Here is a 16,623-nt window from a genome sequence, read left to right as displayed (position 1 = left end):
CAGCCCCCTAGCCCGAGACACTGATTGGCCACTTGCATAACCGAGGTCCCGTCCCCTCACTGAGGAAAGTAAATAAGATCCTCCTAGAATTTTGTCCTGGCTCCACTTTAACAACGGCGCGGTGGGTGTGGCGTTTAGGGGGCGGGGATAGGCAAATAGTGCCCTTTTTGGGGCGGGGAAACGAGACAGAGGTACGTGTTGGGGATAGGCTATCTTTTTCAGGGCGTGGCTTATGGATTCTCACTTTCCCGCCGACGGTTGACCACGTCACGTGACATGGGTTGGAAGATGGCGTCTCCCACAGACGGTAAGAGCCGGTTCAGAAATTCTTGTCCTGTAATCTTTTTAATTCTCTGGGACTTTCCACTCTCCACCTGCCCTTCGCACTTACACTTATTTCTTGGGGGTTCCTCGTCTTTCTCTTTTACGTCTTTGCTTTGGGATACGTCCGTGTCTTCAGCTCGCCAGCTCTTCACAGAGTTTCTGGAGTTACACAGATTCCCCTGTGTATCTGGCCGGTGAAGGAGGAGAAGGTGGCGAAGGACCTACTCCGCGAGAACGGATGGGGCTTGTCTTAGCCCTCCCTTAGCTCCACTTGGGTGAGGCTAAGAGTCGAAGAGGGTACATTGCTAGGGTAGAGGAGGTGCCTTCAGAGCTTTCTCCTCTGGGCGCCCCATTGACGTGTTTTTGCCAACAACGATGGAACGATTTTCTCAAGCCCTAACTGCAGTTGGTAGCTGATCTCACCCCAGGACTGGTCCGTAAGAGGATGCTTTTCTCTTATCTCTTTAGTTTGAGGCCGTTGCCCTGACAGCAAAGAGAAGGCAGGGACTTCTATTTTCTTGCCATGACAGTCTCGAGGGTCTTGCGCGTGTTTTGGCTTCTCTTGTGTCTTTTTGTATGTTGTTTCCTTGGGTTGAGGGAATGAGCAGTTTCTGCTTATGAGTCGTCTAAGATACAAGACATTTCAGGTAACAGTTGGGTAGTTTTGGTGTACTTTGCTTTAGTAATGTGATGTCTTGCATTCCTTTTTGACTCACTTAATTTTTGCTTCTGCTACCCTCCATCTCCGTGCCTGTTTCATTGATAGGTGGCTTTCCCTCACCAAACATATTCTGTGTTTGAATCTTGGACATTCATTTCAGGAATGAGGAAAGAGTCTTTGCCCCTTCTCACTTCAGCTAATTCTATTGGCGGAGATAGACCGAGGAGAGCTATGTTGGATATCTGCTATAACTCAACCATGAACATTTTCTCAGTTTCAAATATTATTGTACTGGGGATTGAACTCAGGGTCTTTTTGTTTAGCTACATCACGAATTGGTTTTGAAAATGTTTTAAATTTTTGAGGCAGGATCTCATCAAGTTGCCAAACAGGCTAGGCTGGAGTTTGGGATCTGTCTTCCTCCCAGCACACGCGTGTACCACTGTGTCCCACGCCTTGTTCAGTTCTTGTTTCAGATGTCCCCTCCCAAAGAGGCTTAACTAGAACTCAGTGATTGAAGTTGCATTATTCATTCACTATCTCAGTATCTTTATTGTCAGCATAGTTGTTCCATTAACTTCGCCCTTTTCCTCCTGATTATAAATTCCAAGACTCTTATTTGTAGTTGGATTGCAAGTTTAACCCAGTGCCTGGCAAGCAGTCAGCCTTCAGTGAACATGTACAGAAGTAGTATCTTACTTGATTTTAAATTTTGGGTTTAACCAAGCCTGAAGTTTTTTGAACACGAGTACATACTCCATAAGAAATTAGGATGTTCAGGATTCTGTGTGCTCTCTTGATAAAAGTTTTTCTGGGTTCCTGATCTGCTTCCTGTGGTCCTAGGTAACCCCGGGGCTCCTATTAAAACTTCCCTCCTTTCATAACCTCAAACTGCCAGTTTTTGCTCCACCCATCTCTTAAGCTCCAAGAGTCTGGCCCCCAAATCCGAGGCAGCATGACCTTGCTGGGCCTGCCCAAGGGAACAAAAGAACAAGAAGCAATTGAACATACTGGTGAAGTACAAATGAAATAAACTTAATAAACACGCTAGTCAGGAGATATTGAAAGTAGCATAGATGTATACCAAACTCCGCCAACCATTTTTTCAGAAGAGGTCAGAATTGATTGCCAAAATTCCAGAATTTAGGATAATATTTATTAACTATCCACAAGTGTCTGCACTGCCTGGGGAAGAAGATGAAGAAGCATTGCATTATTTGATCATAGTCAAATAGTCAAAGTGACAGAATTTGAAGAAATAAGATCAGGATACATAGTAGATTTTTTTTGGAATAGACTTTTATTTTTATGAATGTCCTTACTTCAAAAATAAAGTTTTCTCCAAAGAATTTCATCTGAACAAGAGTGGTACCCCATCTTCAACGTCCATTGAAATCAAGTGCAAATCTGGAAAGGATTTGATAAAATGTTCAAGTTAAACACTGAATAAAGCCAGTAGGAAGAGAGAGCATGAGGAACCCAAGAGCTTCTTTATCGGATTTACTGACCATTCTGATGTGGGTGCAGATGGGATAGGAGACGTCACTGAAGATAATGTTTGGCCAAATCCATTGCAGTACTACTTGGTTCCTGATATGGATAATGAGGAAGGGGAAGGAGAAGATGATGGTGATGATGAAGAAGGGAATGAGATTAAAGGTGAAGAAGATGAAGATGGTGAGAGGAAGGGGAAGAAATAGAGGAAGATGAAGGAGAAGATAACTATTTGAACACAGATGGATTCTGAACTTTTTTCTTTTTTCAAAAAAATTTCTCCTCTGGGAGCAAGTTGCAATCTTTTCCTCTCTCTTGTGCTTAGTTGTCCTGTGCTTGAGGCCTCTCTTCACAAACACTATGGTTCTCATTCTCGACTTTGTAGGAAGATGCCTTAAGCAGAATACAATGAGAAAAAGATCTCTACAACCTTTTGTTTTAAATTCATTTCAGTCCCCTGTTGTCTTCACACAAACTAGAATCAACACCACTGTGCTCTCTGGGGGAAAAAAACCCCTCTGCTCCCTTCACTCTGCTGAGTACTGGAGAATGCTAGGCCTCATAGCTAGAAGGGTACATAGAATTCTAGCTTTTTTCCTTCTTTCTCTGGTTATCTGGCTCAGAGATTACACTATATGAATGTGGACCAACATGTACCTGTCTTCTTTCTTTTGTTTAAAAAAAAGAACAAATTTTAAAAATGGGGTATGGAAGGTCAATAAAGTCTGAGTTTGAGATGTCTGGGTTAAGCGGACATTTGACAACATGGCTTTTCCTTTGATGTGTTTAATTGTGATGTTAAAGACATCCTTTCAGTTTTGTTTTATTTTTGAGACAGGGTCTCATTGTGTAGCTCAGGCTAGCTTCAGACTATCTAACCCAGGCTGTCCGTGAACTCATGGTGATCTTCCTGTCTCAGCCTTCCAAGTCCGGGGATTACAGGTGTGTGCCACCACACCCGACTGAACCTGCAGTTTAAGATGACACTTTTAAAATAAAATTGTCTCTTAATCACTTGAGTCCTGGTACTTGGTGAGAGAATCAGCAGAACCTGTGGGGTCTTATTTGGAATTGACATTCTCTATTGTAATTTTGTTGGCTTATTTTTTAATTCTTTTGGTTTTCACTGGAAAGGAAAAGGTGATAAGCAGTTTAAAATGTTTATAAAGTGTACAGGTTGCTTTGTTACACTAAAACTACATATGTATATACACACAAAAAGTTTCGTCTGCTAGAAAAGAAATGGCATTTAAAAAGTCAGCCAAGGGAATGGAAAGTTTATACTTCAATTTGAGAAGGTAGGAAGATTCTAGAAATGAATGATGTTAATGGTTGTACATATTAATAATGCACTTAATGTCACTGAACTGTACATTTGAACATTAAAATAGTAAATTTTTTTTTTTTTTTAAATCGGTACCGGGGATTGAACTCAGGACTGCCTGCTTGCAAGGCAGGTTCTTATTGCTGCTGAGCTAAATCCCCAATCCCCTAATCTTATTTTTTATAATCTGATAAAATGAAGTTGAACACTGAATTTAAATTGAAGTTGTAAATAAGTAGCTCATGAATTAGTCCACTGTGGTGACCTCACTTCTGTTTTTAGTGTTCTAAACGTCTCTGTCTTTAAGTTTTAATTCAGATGTTCATTTGAAAATGAGATCAGGAGCTGGGCATAATGGTGTATGCCTGTAATCCCAGCACTCAGGAGTGTGAGGCAGGAGGATCTTTGCTGTTGAGACCAGCCTGGGCTACCAAAGGAGCTCAAAGCCAGCCTGAACTGCATAGGGAGATCTTGTGTCAAAAGAAAGAAAGACCTGGGGATTTAGCTCAGCAGCATAAGTGCCTGCCTGGCAAACACGCGGTCGTGAGTTTAATTCCCCAGTACCCAAAAAGAAAAAAAAAAAACCAAAAAGACATTAGGTCATTTACCCTTTTGTCATTTTCATGCTAAAAAGAGAAAATTGAAATGCAAGTAAAGCTGTCTAGTTACTTAATTTATGAATAAGACTTGTAGCATAGTCAGAATTTTGTCCTAAACTGTGGTATCAAGGTTGCCCCTGATGGTTACAGGATCCTGCCACACAATAAGTTTGTTTTTATTATGGTTGAGTGCCTCATTAGTAGGAACTTGAAAATTGGCATATTGTTAATGCATATCTCTCCTTTTTGAGCACTTTTAGGTGATTTAGATAATCAATGTATTAGACTTCAGTTCCTTCCCTACTGTAATATCATTGGAAATTCCCTTGGAATATTTGTTTAAGGAAATTAAATTTAGAGAAAAGCTCGTGTTGAAAAGTCTTATGCATTTGTACATTTTTGGAAAGAGTGAGTGTATTCACATCTTTTCACATTTCCATAGATACTGCTTCCCCCAAAAATGTTAAGAGGGCTGGAGGTTTAGCTTGGTGGTGTGAGTGCCTGCTTGGCAAATGCGAGGTGTGAGTTAAATCCCAGGTACCCCCCCCCAAATCAAAATGTTAAGAGCCATTGTTCATAGCATTAAAGAATTATCTATGCTAGCAAGTGAAGTAGACAGTACATACTCAACAAATGTTGAGTACCTATTGTGTGCCCAGGAAGAATGAAAAGAAAGTGACGTAACAGAATTAGTCTGGGGCTGGATTGCATAGTTTTTTAGGACATGGTAGATTGGCTGAGAAGTCCTTTAAACTAGAGAGTGAAATGGATAGATGTACATTTTTTAAAAAATCACTTCTGGGTCCGGGGTTTAGCTCAGTGGTGTAAGTCCCTGCTTGGCAAACTCGAGGTTATAAATTCAATCCTCGGTACCAAAAATAAAAAATAAAAAATGATCACTTCTGATTACTTTGTGTAAAATTAATTTGGGGGTGGGAGAGGAGGATTAAGAGCTGGAGCTGAGAGATCTGTTAAGACTTGGAGGTGGAAAGTGCAGCACTGGTTTGGTTCTTGGTGTATTTTGCAGATAGAAACTAGTGGATTAAGTGATAGGTTGGTTCTAGAAGGGTATAAGAAAAACCATGAAGGATACTATTTGGGTTTTCGGGGTTGACATTTGGAGGTAATGGCATTACAATTTCTTTGTTTGTTTGTTTTTTGGTTTTGGTTTTTTTTTTTTTTTTTGGTCTTTTTTTATCGGTACCAGGGATCAAACTCATAACTGCCTGCTTGCAAGGCAGGTGCTTATGCCGCTGAGCTAAATCCCCAGCGGCATTACAATTTCTTGAGACAGGGTTGGGAAAGTATGCTTTTTCATATATGTCAGTGGAGAAAGATGTCAAGTAGTTACTTAGACGTAACTGAAGTTCAGGAGAGAGAGGTTGGAACTAGAAATATATAGTCATTGGTGTATAGATAGATGATGGTAAAGGTGAGTGACTAGGTGAGGTAGGAGTGTGGAGATGGCTTAGGATGGGCTGAGAGGGAGAGGAAGCGGCCAGGAGACAGTAATTAGGAGAAAAACCACCACAGTGGTTTCATAGCGGTGCGTGGTAGGATCAGTATGTGGATGCTGCAGAGGTCACAGAGGGAAGAGAAAGAAGTGACCACTGGACTTAGTTTTGAACAGTAGTTTCCGTGTATGTAAGGACAGAAGACTTATTGGGTAGGTTAAGGAGAAAGTGCGAGGTATGTGGAAACAGCAGGATACAAAACTCTAGAACTTTTGTGCCAAGTGCAGCATACATGCCTGTATTTCAGCCACTTTGGAGAATAAGACAGGAGGCTTGCAAGTTCGAGGCAAACCTAGGCAATTTAGCGACATCCTTCCTCAAAATAAAAAGGACTGAGGGGGCAGGTCAGTGATAGGTCCCTTACCTAGCATGTAAGAGGCCCTCGGTTCAGAGCCCACTACTACAAAAATAAACAAAAAATGAAAACAAAACTTTCTCTGTGAAGTGTGCAAGAGATCATGGAATTGAGGGAGAGTACTTTTTAAAGAAGGGAGACTTGAGGGCATGACTATTTGCTGTTGAATGTGAGCCTAGAGAAGAAAATGATGGTATAAGAGGAAGGTGATTCAAGATGATGCCTTGTTAGAGCAAGAAAATGTACACTCAGAGCCCTGACTGAGGAGCTTACGTTTCATTGGGAGCAGGCACACCTTAATTGATTATAAACAGAGGAAAGTTCGGGAGTGTGAATGAAGGCAGATAGATTTGTCAGTATTCATTTTTAACACCTGTCTAAAAAAAATCACTCCCATTTTATAGATTGAAAGAGTGAGATTTAGTGATAAAGGATATTTGTATTACATCATGGCCCAATATTATCAGTTGAGTTATTGAACTCAAATCTCTAGGCTTCCATTTAAGTGCTTTAGTTTATTATGTTCTTTGATATTGAGATGTTTTCCTGTCTAAACTGCTTGCTTTATTTCAGGTACAGATTTGGAAGCATCTTTGCTAAGTTTTGAAAAACTTGATCGTGCCTCACCAGATCTTTGGCCAGAGCAATGTAAGTCTTTGCTTTCTTTATATCAGACTTCATGTAAGAGAACAAATGCTGGGGCTGGGGATTTAGCTCAGCGGCATAAGCGCCTGCCTTGTAAGCAGGCAGTCGTGAGTTCGATCCCTGGTACCGATAAAAACGAAAAAGACAAAAAAAAAAAAAAAAAAAAAAAAGAGAACAAATGCTTCCTTGAAAATTTTTTGAAGAGTTCTAATATAATAGTAATAATTCAAATTTTTATTGTACTTTAATGGGAAGAGAAGAGGTTGCTATCCAATGTTAATAGCTTTATATAGTTTTTATTTTTTCCAGAATACTGAGAAGAAATGATGAGTCTTTTTTTTTTTTTTCATGATGAGTTTTTTAATAATACTTTTTTTTTTTTTTTTAAGACAGGGTCACTATGTAGTTTATTGAATTTAGCCTTGAACTTACTATGTAGCACAGGCTGGCCTTAAACTTGCAGCCATGCTCCTGCCTCCGTCTGCCCAAATGCCAGGATTATAGGCATGTGCCACCATGCCTGAGAATAGATAAGCAAACATTTTTCTGTATAGATGGCTTTTTTAAAATAATGATAATCATGTATACAGTCTTAAGTGTATTATACCATTATCATCGTTGTTAATGAATCACTCTGTATTGGTATGTATAAGTTGGTTTCATTCTTTCAAATATATTATTTTATAGATATAATTTGTATATTCATGCCCTCTCTGAAAATCTAAGTTATATCCAGTGTTTTATTTGACAGCCTATGTATCAGCGAATATCTGGGTGAACTCCGAAGATGATGACTGTGTATGAGTGTTCATTTTCTCACAAACAACCCAATATTGGGTGCCTCCAATCTTTATGATTTTTATTGTTTATAAATGTTATTTTACTTTTAAATATCACATTTTTACTTTTCTGCTTTTTAATGTGCTGCTTGTATGAGACAGTTAAACAATTGGTTTGACAGAAAAACAGCATAACTAAAAAAGAGTGTTTAAACTTGCTGGTAAGAAAAACTGTGTCTCACCACCCTCCTAGCTAGAAAATTGCTGGTCTTTTAAAGCTTAGTGGAGGTATTACTTTCTCAGAGAAGCTTTTGCTGCCCCCTCAGTTTGACTTGGATTTCCATTTTTTTTTTTTACTTTTGGCACCAGGAATTGAACTCAGAACCTTGTGGGCTTGCCAAGCAGGCATTTGTGCTGCTGAGCTATATTCCCGGCCCTGGATTTCCATTTTTGTCCACCACAACGTTCTGCCATTTCTTGGGGCACTTAATGTTTTTATTTTTCTTTCAAATCCATTTTGTTTCAAGGAGAGAAAAAAGAAGAAAACTAAGACAAAATTTCAAAACATGTCAGTCAGGGCAACAGTGGCATATATATTATATATTGTACATTGTCATCTCAAATCATTTACCCAGAGCACAAGACATCTGCATTCTTTTGTCCAAACAATACGAGCACAGATCTTTCTCTTTCTATTTAGCAAACTCAGAGAAATCAGAAGTGTTAACTATCGTAACTAGTTTTTATATATACACACACGCCCACACACACATATATACACATATGTACATGAGGATATATATGTATATATATATATATATATATATATATATATACATGAGGATATGTGGACATGTGTGTCTTATTTATTTCACCTATGTGTATGGTCTCAAGTTGCATCCATTTACCTATAAAAGTCTCTAGTTTATTCTTCTTTATGGCTGATTAGTACTCCATTGTATAAAAATACCATGTCTTTTTTATCCATTCCTCAGGGGATGGGCATTTAGGTTGTTTCTAAGATCAAGCTATTACAAACTGTGCTGCTATAAATGTGGGGGGGCACTTAATGTTATAGTCTCCATCTCCTTCCAAACTATAAGCTACCTGAAGGTAATGCTGGTTTTTAAAAAAATTATTTGAATTCTCTATGCCTGAACACACAGATGTTTATTGAATGTATAATTTTTCTTTCTTTTTAGTACCAGGTGTTGCTGAATTTGCAGCTTCCTTCAAAAGCGTAAGTAATATGCTAACTTACTTAATGAGAATCGCCCCAAAGTTTTGCTCCTGGATATAAGCTCAAATCTGTCATTTCTTTATTTTCAAGACTGTTGTCAAGCCTTCAAATCATGTTGGAGTTGTGGCCCTGTAAATCCATTTATAACTTCATGTTAATTGTTGATGTTTTCCTTTGTTGAAATGATTTACTTTGAAATGTTGACCCTTGTCTACTCACCTAGCCTCTTTTCTCAGCTTAAGGGTTTTAAGACAAGGCAATTGAAATATTTAATGTACCATTGCTATTCTTTTTGCCCAAACTATAATTTGGAAGCTTTTCTTCTTTGTTTATATGATTTATTGTGGCTTTAGCTTAGATCTCTGTAGAGAATGTTGAAATTTCTCAGTTCTGTATCAGAAACTTGAGGGAGGATGTTTGTAAAAACCACAGACTTTTCCACCCATGGCAGCAGGCATTGTGCTTGGTGCTCTAAATATGTTTGGTCTTTTTTCTTGTTTTGTTTTGGTTTGGTTTTGTGACAGTGTCTTGCTATGTGGTCTAGGCTGGCCTTGAACTCACTGTGTAGTTCAGGCAGGTTGGTCTTGAATTTGGTAGTGATCCTCTTGCTTCAGCTTCCCAAGTGCTGGAATTACAGGTGTACAGTTTGCACAAAAAGAATAGGAGTGGGGTACATTAAATATTTCAATTGCCTTGTCTTAAAACCCTCATCAAACCTGCCTTAAATATGTTCTCTTACATGTTCCTACAACCAGGAAAACAGGATGGTAATTTAAGCTAACATTTAGGTAGTGCTGACCATGTGCCAGATACTGTTCTACTAAGTACTTACATATGTTATTTAATCTTCATAAAACCAAATGAGGTAAAGGTACTACAAGTATTATCTCCAGACTAGGAAGTTTAAGCATATGCTGGTTATAGTTAAATAAGTTACACAGGTTATAGATTCTTAAGTGGCAGAATCAGGCATTTAGCCTCTAATGCTTCTGTACTATGTGTCTGTGTATGTGTGCATGTGCATGTGACTGGGGATTGAATCCAGAACCTTTAGCCTGAACTACATCTCCAGACCTTCTCTTTATTTTGAACCAGGGTCTCACTAAACTGCTAAGTTTCCCAGGGTGAGTTCAAACATGGGATCCTCTCATCTCAGCCTCCCAAGAGTGCTGGGATCACAGGTGTGCGTCACCACACCCAGCTAGGGAAGCTTTTACTGCTAGATTAGTTTTGGTTTTTTTTTTTTTTTTGGTCTTTTTCCTTTTTATCGGTACCAGGGATTGAACTCACGCCTGCCTGCTTGCAAGGCAGGCGCTTATGCCGCTGAGCTAAATCCCCAGCCTCAGATTAGTTTTTATCTGGTAGATTGATCAAACAATGTATGATTTAATTTTCTTCCATTTTTATTAGTTTTCAGTTTCTTGACTTAGATTTGCTTACAGCTGTTTTATACTGTAAATATACATAATTAAAAAAACTTTTATAGTGTTTTTAGAAAAATGATTAAATACCTCTAAATATCTACCTCTTTTCCCTAAAAATATGCCAGTACATATTTTGAGTTTTTTTCCTGGGGCTTCAAAGACATCATCCTAGGACCCCAAGTTAACATCCATTGAAACAGTTTTTTTTCCCTCCTAGGGTTAAAAATAGTTTGAGACAGAGCCTTCTAAAAGAGGCAGCATAGAGGATTTGTAGTGATTTCTATGGTTTTTTTTTTTTTTTTTTTGGAGACAGTTTTACCAGTAGTTCAGACTAGCTTTGAACTCATTATGTTGCCCAGGCTTTCCTTGAACTCCCAGCAATCCTCCTACCTCAGCTCCTGAGTGCTAGGATTATAGGCATGTACCATCACACCCTGGATGTAGTGTTTCTGGACTCAGACTATCTGCGTTTTAAATCTTGACACCTATGACTTTGTAACCTAAGCCAAGTGAATTTTTTTATTAATTTTTTTTCTTTATCATTTTTAAAATGGGGATAATAAAACCTACTTCATAGGGTTGTTTTGGAGGTAAATAATGTGATATAAAGTGTTTTGCTTATTAGGTGGTTAGTACTGAATACATTTTAATCAACAAATTCTTGCTGGCTTGTACCATCAGTGTGTGCTTCAGAGTCTCCCAGCAGTGAAACATACAAGTTATAACCCTGTTGTGAACATGTTAAAAGAAAGAAAGAGAAAGATTTAAAGTTGAAGTGGTTTTCCTTAATCTTACCCTTACCTGCATGATAGAACTATCAGTGTGCAGCTAGGAATCTTTTGAAAAATATGTTTATGGAATCCCTTATTCTGTTCTCTCCAAGGAACCTTCCCTCATGCTCTGATATTCTGCATCAGTACATCTGGGTTGCAGCCAAGGTGCTGACTTTTTTTTTTTTTTTTTTTTAAGCTACAAGAGTGATTTTATGTGCAACTATGATTGAAAATTGCTAACTTGGAGCTATTCTGGGCCCTACTGGGGACCTGGCCAAGATGAGATGACCTTGGCCAATCTCCCAAATGAGTGCACAGCGAAGGCTTAAAATAAATGAGACAAGTAGTATGATTTTAGTGTAACAGGAGAATCAAAACCCTCTTACAGAGTTCAAGACTGAGGAAAGACAGGGAATGTCTCTGGGTGGTCCATGTTTATTTAGTTTTCAAACAAGGAAAGGGTTAGAATGGAAAACACAGGAAACCTGAGCAGGACCTTGGGAATAATTCAAGGACTTTTCCAAGTAACAGGCTATGTTAATTTAGGATAACTATCTTAGAAAGTCTCTAGGTGACTTTCACTACAGGAGTGAAATGCCTGCAGCTACAATCTGTAACTTATTAATTGTGGTTGGAATCAGGTGTCCTCAGCTGTGCCCCATCTTGACCTTTGAGGCGGACACTTTGTTCTCAGTTTGGCCATGCCACAGCCTTGCACTGTATTCAACTTCAAAGGCTCCCAACATGGCCCTTTAGTCTTTCTTTCATATTGAAAATTTATTTGCAAAAATGAGAAGATAACCTAAAATTCTAAAGTTTTCTAAAATTTACACAACAAAATTATGAAAGTTCAAGTGATGATCATGTTAGTATTTCAGCCTTCTGTCACTAAGTTGAGGGCTGGATGGCTTTCTTTGAGAGGAGTTGAAATTATTTTTTTCTCATATCAGTACTTTTAATGTCATACACATCAAATTATAACAAAAGACAACTGTAACAAGATGCAGCCCCTCTGGTTTACAAACAGTACATGTATCGCAGTAAACCAAGTTTATATTCCATCAAGTGTGGTTCTCCCATGAGATCACTTTGTGATGGATCATTGAGAATATCTTCAAATCCAATAGTCTCACCATCATCCCTCAAAATATCCAGTGAAAGGTTTGAACTTGAAAGAAATGGAAGACATTGAACCTGGTATATAACTTTGAATTTCATTTGTAATTTTAGAGGAGCAAAGAGACCCTGGATATTCCTCAGTGTGTTCATTTTATCTTGGTTGAGCTAGAAATTTTTTTCTGATAATTTAAGAGCGTGACTTGGTAACAGTTCCTTTTTCACAAGAGAAAACCTTTTCAAAGAAGATGATGATGTTCAAAAAGCCCACTTGCTAAAAGTTCAGCAACTAGAACACTGTCCTTTACTGAGATCCATGTCCTCTAGCATTCATCTTCAGGCGCTCTGTCTGAAATGTATTTTTTATATTTACTTTTTTCGGCTGGGAGTGGTGGCAGGAGGCAGGAGGATTGCTGTCTACAGTTCAAGGCCAGCGTGGGCTACAAAGTGAGTTTAAGGCCAGCCTGCATAGTGAAACCCTGTCTGAAACAAAAGATTTTTACTTTTTTCACTTCTTAATTAATATATATGTTTAATACATTCTTCATGGGTAAGTGGTACATATACTTGTCACATTTTGTTTTTTTTTATTTTTCAGTTTCTCATTCTTGACTCTTTTTTCCTCCAGAGAATATTAGTATCATGTTAAACAAGTTCAGCTGGAGGCTTTGCCCACAATAGTGTTTCAAGTAGTTTCATTTCTGTATTGTTATGCATGAACTAGTAATAGTAGTGGCATCTTTTCAGCTCATATTTGAACCTGGAGAAATTTGGGTTTATATTTATAGTTATAATTTGCCCATATTTTCAGACAACCTAAAGACTGTGTGACAAGCTGCATTTCTTTTTTTTTTTTTTTTTTTTTTGGCAGTACCAGAGATTGAATGTACTGAAGCTACGTTTCTTTTAAGAAGGAAGAATAAGGTCTCATCAAAGTCATATCTAATAGATGTATTTTTGTTTTCTGACAGCCTATTACTAGTTCTCCACCTAAATGGATGGCTGAAATAGAACGTGATGACATTGATATGCTAAAAGGTAAGTAATGCAGGTAGCTTCTAACTTTGATTTTTTTACTTTGAGACAGTCTTGCTGTTTTGCCTAGGCAGATTTTAAACACCTGAGCTCAAGTGAGCCTTCCACCCCAACAACTGGGACTATAGGCATGTACCGTGATATCTGGCTTGTCCTCTAACTTTTAATTTGATATTTATGTTCCCTTCAAACAAACCACTTTACCAGTTTTACTTGGTCCTTATTCTCTTGGCTTCAAACTGCTCACCTAACCATCTTTATTCATAGTTTTTCATGTGCGAAATGCCTTTTTCTACTTTTTTTCATGTGTAGAAACTTGTCACCTCAAGATTCAGTCATAATGAATTCTTCTGATATTAGTTCTTTTTAATACCAACTTTATTTTATATGATACAGTTAATAAAAACCTTAAATTTTATTAATTTTCATAAACATTTTGTTAGATAGATGTGATGATATCCTAGGTTTAGAGGTTTAACTAACAAACATTGATTAGAAAAGAGTTAAAATTTTAAACCTTTTTTTTTCTTTTGAGATAGGGTCTTGCTGTGAAGTTCAGGGCTGGCCTTGAACTCACTTTGTAGCTCAGGCTGGCCTCGATTCCTGGCGATCCTCCTGCCTCAGCCTCCTGAGTGCTGAGATTACAAGTATACACCACCATGCCTGGCATAAACATAAACCCAGTTTTTAAGATCTCTTTCCACTGTAATAAAAATGTCTTATGTAGAATTTAATGCTATGTATTGTTGTCAGTACCGTTAAGTGGCAGCCCTTAGTGGAACCTGTCTTCTATTTTTTCTAACCTATCAATTTCTTCCAGAAAGGATTCTGTGAATATTGTTATTTGATAAATGATTTCGAACTCAATCACAGAGTAGAAATTTAAATTAAAAACATTAATTTTCTCTGAATTTTCTTTCTTTTTTTAATCATTTTTCTGGTGATAAGATTCATGATGGTTATGAAGTAATAGACTGAAATTAAGGTAAAAATCTGAGATTCTTGACCTATTTAAGCAATTGAACAGGTCAGGAAAGTCTGCTTATGCCAGATGTAGATAATGACTGTAGAATGATAAATGGGAGGGGAAAAAACCTTTATTTGATTTTAGAAGTAATTCACTGTTCTGCATGCTTGAATGCAGATCCCCTCTTTCAGCTATGAAAAAATTAAGTTTCAAGGACATCTTCAGTTCATTGTTGTAATGTTCCAAACAGACATTTATAGAATAACCCATGTGTTTTCTGAGGAAACTTTACATTTTTAGTGAGAGAACATACATTCTATTTCATGCAAACTGACCTGTGTCTTAAATGTAAAAGGAATTGGATGCTATTGTTTTAAGAATATTGTATTTTTACTTGGCAAATCTTTGTTTTTGGTACTGGGAGTTGAATTGAGGACCATGTGCATAGTAGACAAGCACTCTACCACTGTGCTATACTCCTACTTCCTGAATATTTAAATAGGAATTTGACTTGGGTTTGGATTTATATTTAACCTTTTTTCTAAGAAGAAAATGGAAAACAATATTCTGTTAATATTGCATTGTTAGTTGAAATCAGGGAACTCAGAGACAGCGTTCATTTTGAAAGTGTTCTGGATGGGTTTTTCAGTGTTCTTTGGAGTAATGAATTATCATATATTGGTGTTGTATTCATTTTGTAAGCTAGACAATGGATCCTTAGTTTAAAACAATTTGTAACTGTGTTTATGTAACCCATTTTATTATGTGGGAAAGCGCCTTGAAGACGTTTCTACAGAAGCGATTTGTGTGTATTATATATGAAACTGGTACAAACAAGATACGTTTTCCTGTTACTCAGTAGGAATTATGCTTGAAAACACTCTTTTTTTCCTTCCTTCTTCCCTCCCTCTGCTTCTCCTCTGCCCCTTCCCTTCACTTCCTTTCCTTCCTTGAATGCTGGAGATTAAACCATGCTAAGCTCAATATTCATTGTACCTCCTGGTCAGACCTGAAAATTTTTCTAATCAGGATTCCCAGTCTAAATGAATTGCTACTTGAAGATAGTGGGAAGAAATGGTATTGAAATAAATGATTCTGTTTCAGAACTGGGAAGTCTCACTACAGCTAATTTGATGGAGAAGGTACGAGGCCTACAGAACCTGGCCTATCAACTGGGGCTGGATGAGTGTGAGTACTCAGATCATATTTATTCAGGGTTACATGTTGTGCATTCCATAATGAGTTCTAGTTATAATTCTGGAAAATACAAATTTTCTTTATTAGAGAAAAGTTAAATAATCTGAAATTAAGGGGTCAGTGTAATCTGAAGTGTGCCTTTATGAGAGTGGAGTAATTACTGGATTTAGTAGATAACAAATTATTTTTCTCTGTGCAATGAAAGTGTTGAAACTCTTTCAGTTTTAAGTGATAGATCAATGCAAACTATCTTAAGCCAAAGAAGAGACTTTATTAGTTTACATAAATTAAAAGACTGACTGTTCTCTGTGGGCTCGTGTACCATCATTGAATGAGTCCTTTGGCCAGATGGAATGCTCTAATCCACCAGGCTGGAGACTTAGGTACAGATGCAGATTAGAGGGAGAGGTTGATGTGACTCAAAACACATGGAATGGGAGGGAAGAATTGGTTCTCTAAAGGAAAAGACATATAACAAACCAAGAATGTTTCTGTTACCCATGAGTAATGCTTTTAAATTTCTCATCCATGCCTGTCCTCTTTTTGTTTGGTACCAGGGATTGCACTCATGACCTCATGCTTGTCAGGCAGGCGCTTATTCTGCTGAGCTAAATCTGTGGCCCTCCTAGATAATTTCTTTTCACATCATGTCCCTTCTCATACTACATTCATTATTAAACTAGAAAAGGAATTATAAGGAAGTCTCACTTTGTAGTTGCAAGAGGTGATACCCAAAGGAAATACAGTGGTTAGAACCTGAGACCATCATTAATCCATCGTGAGAGTACTTTTTTTTTTTCTTTTTGAGACAGTTTCACTATGCAGTTCAGGCTGGCCTTCAACTCACTTTGTCGCCCAGGCTTGAACATGCAGCAGTTCCTGCCTCAGCCTCCCAAGTTCTGGGATTACAGATGTGTGGCCACCACACCTGGCTGAGAGTACTATTATGACATGTAGTTTTTTTTCAAAAATTTAAGTTTTGTACTAATTGGAATCCCCAAAATAGCTTCATCAGGGCTGAGGATATTGCTCAGCAGCACAAGCACCTGCATGGCAAGTGCGAGGTCTCCGAGTTCAATCCCCAGTCTCAAGAAAAAAGTGTCTATATGGTCTTTTTTGTTTTGCTTTGTTTTAATATGCACACTTAAAGCCACCCTTGGACTGGAGGTTTAGCTC

The 16,623-nt window shown here is 37.9% G+C and overlaps 1 protein-coding gene and 2 pseudogenes across 5 annotated transcripts in view; 2 read left to right on the top strand and 1 right to left on the bottom strand.

The window, feature by feature from the left end:
* Positions 1–32: 32 nt before the first annotated feature.
* The window catches only part of Lin52 (lin-52 DREAM MuvB core complex component), a 132,292-nt gene continuing 115,701 nt past the window's right edge, over positions 33–16,623 (top strand). Inside the window, exons 1-5 of one of the 5 annotated variants that reach the window (XR_010044833.1) lie at positions 33–307; positions 6,845–6,919; positions 8,898–8,935; positions 13,220–13,286; positions 15,355–15,438. Coding sequence is in view for 4 of the 5 variants with exons in the window: in XM_063241009.1 (XP_063097079.1) it covers positions 277–307; positions 6,845–6,919; positions 8,898–8,935; positions 13,220–13,286; positions 15,355–15,438 (295 nt within the window). In the remaining variant the exon portion in view is untranslated. The remainder of the gene's footprint in view (positions 308–6,844; positions 6,920–8,897; positions 8,936–13,219; positions 13,287–15,354; positions 15,439–16,623) is intronic. The other 4 variants (XM_063241009.1, XM_063241010.1, XM_063241008.1 and 1 more) reach the window with 4 other exon arrangements.
* On the top strand, positions 314–6,772 carry LOC134474177 (protein SET-like; annotated as a pseudogene).
* Positions 12,150–13,051, bottom strand: LOC106028182 (proteasome maturation protein-like; annotated as a pseudogene).

The sequence above is a fragment of the Cavia porcellus genome, unplaced genomic scaffold (assembly GCF_034190915.1).
Source record: "Cavia porcellus strain 051 isolate PalLab524CR breed Dunkin Hartley unplaced genomic scaffold, mCavPor4.1 scaffold_31, whole genome shotgun sequence".
Lineage (NCBI taxonomy): Eukaryota > Metazoa > Chordata > Mammalia > Rodentia > Caviidae > Cavia > Cavia porcellus.
The sequence above is the reverse complement of the archived record's forward strand: the minus strand, read 5'-3'. Positions and strand labels throughout refer to the sequence as shown.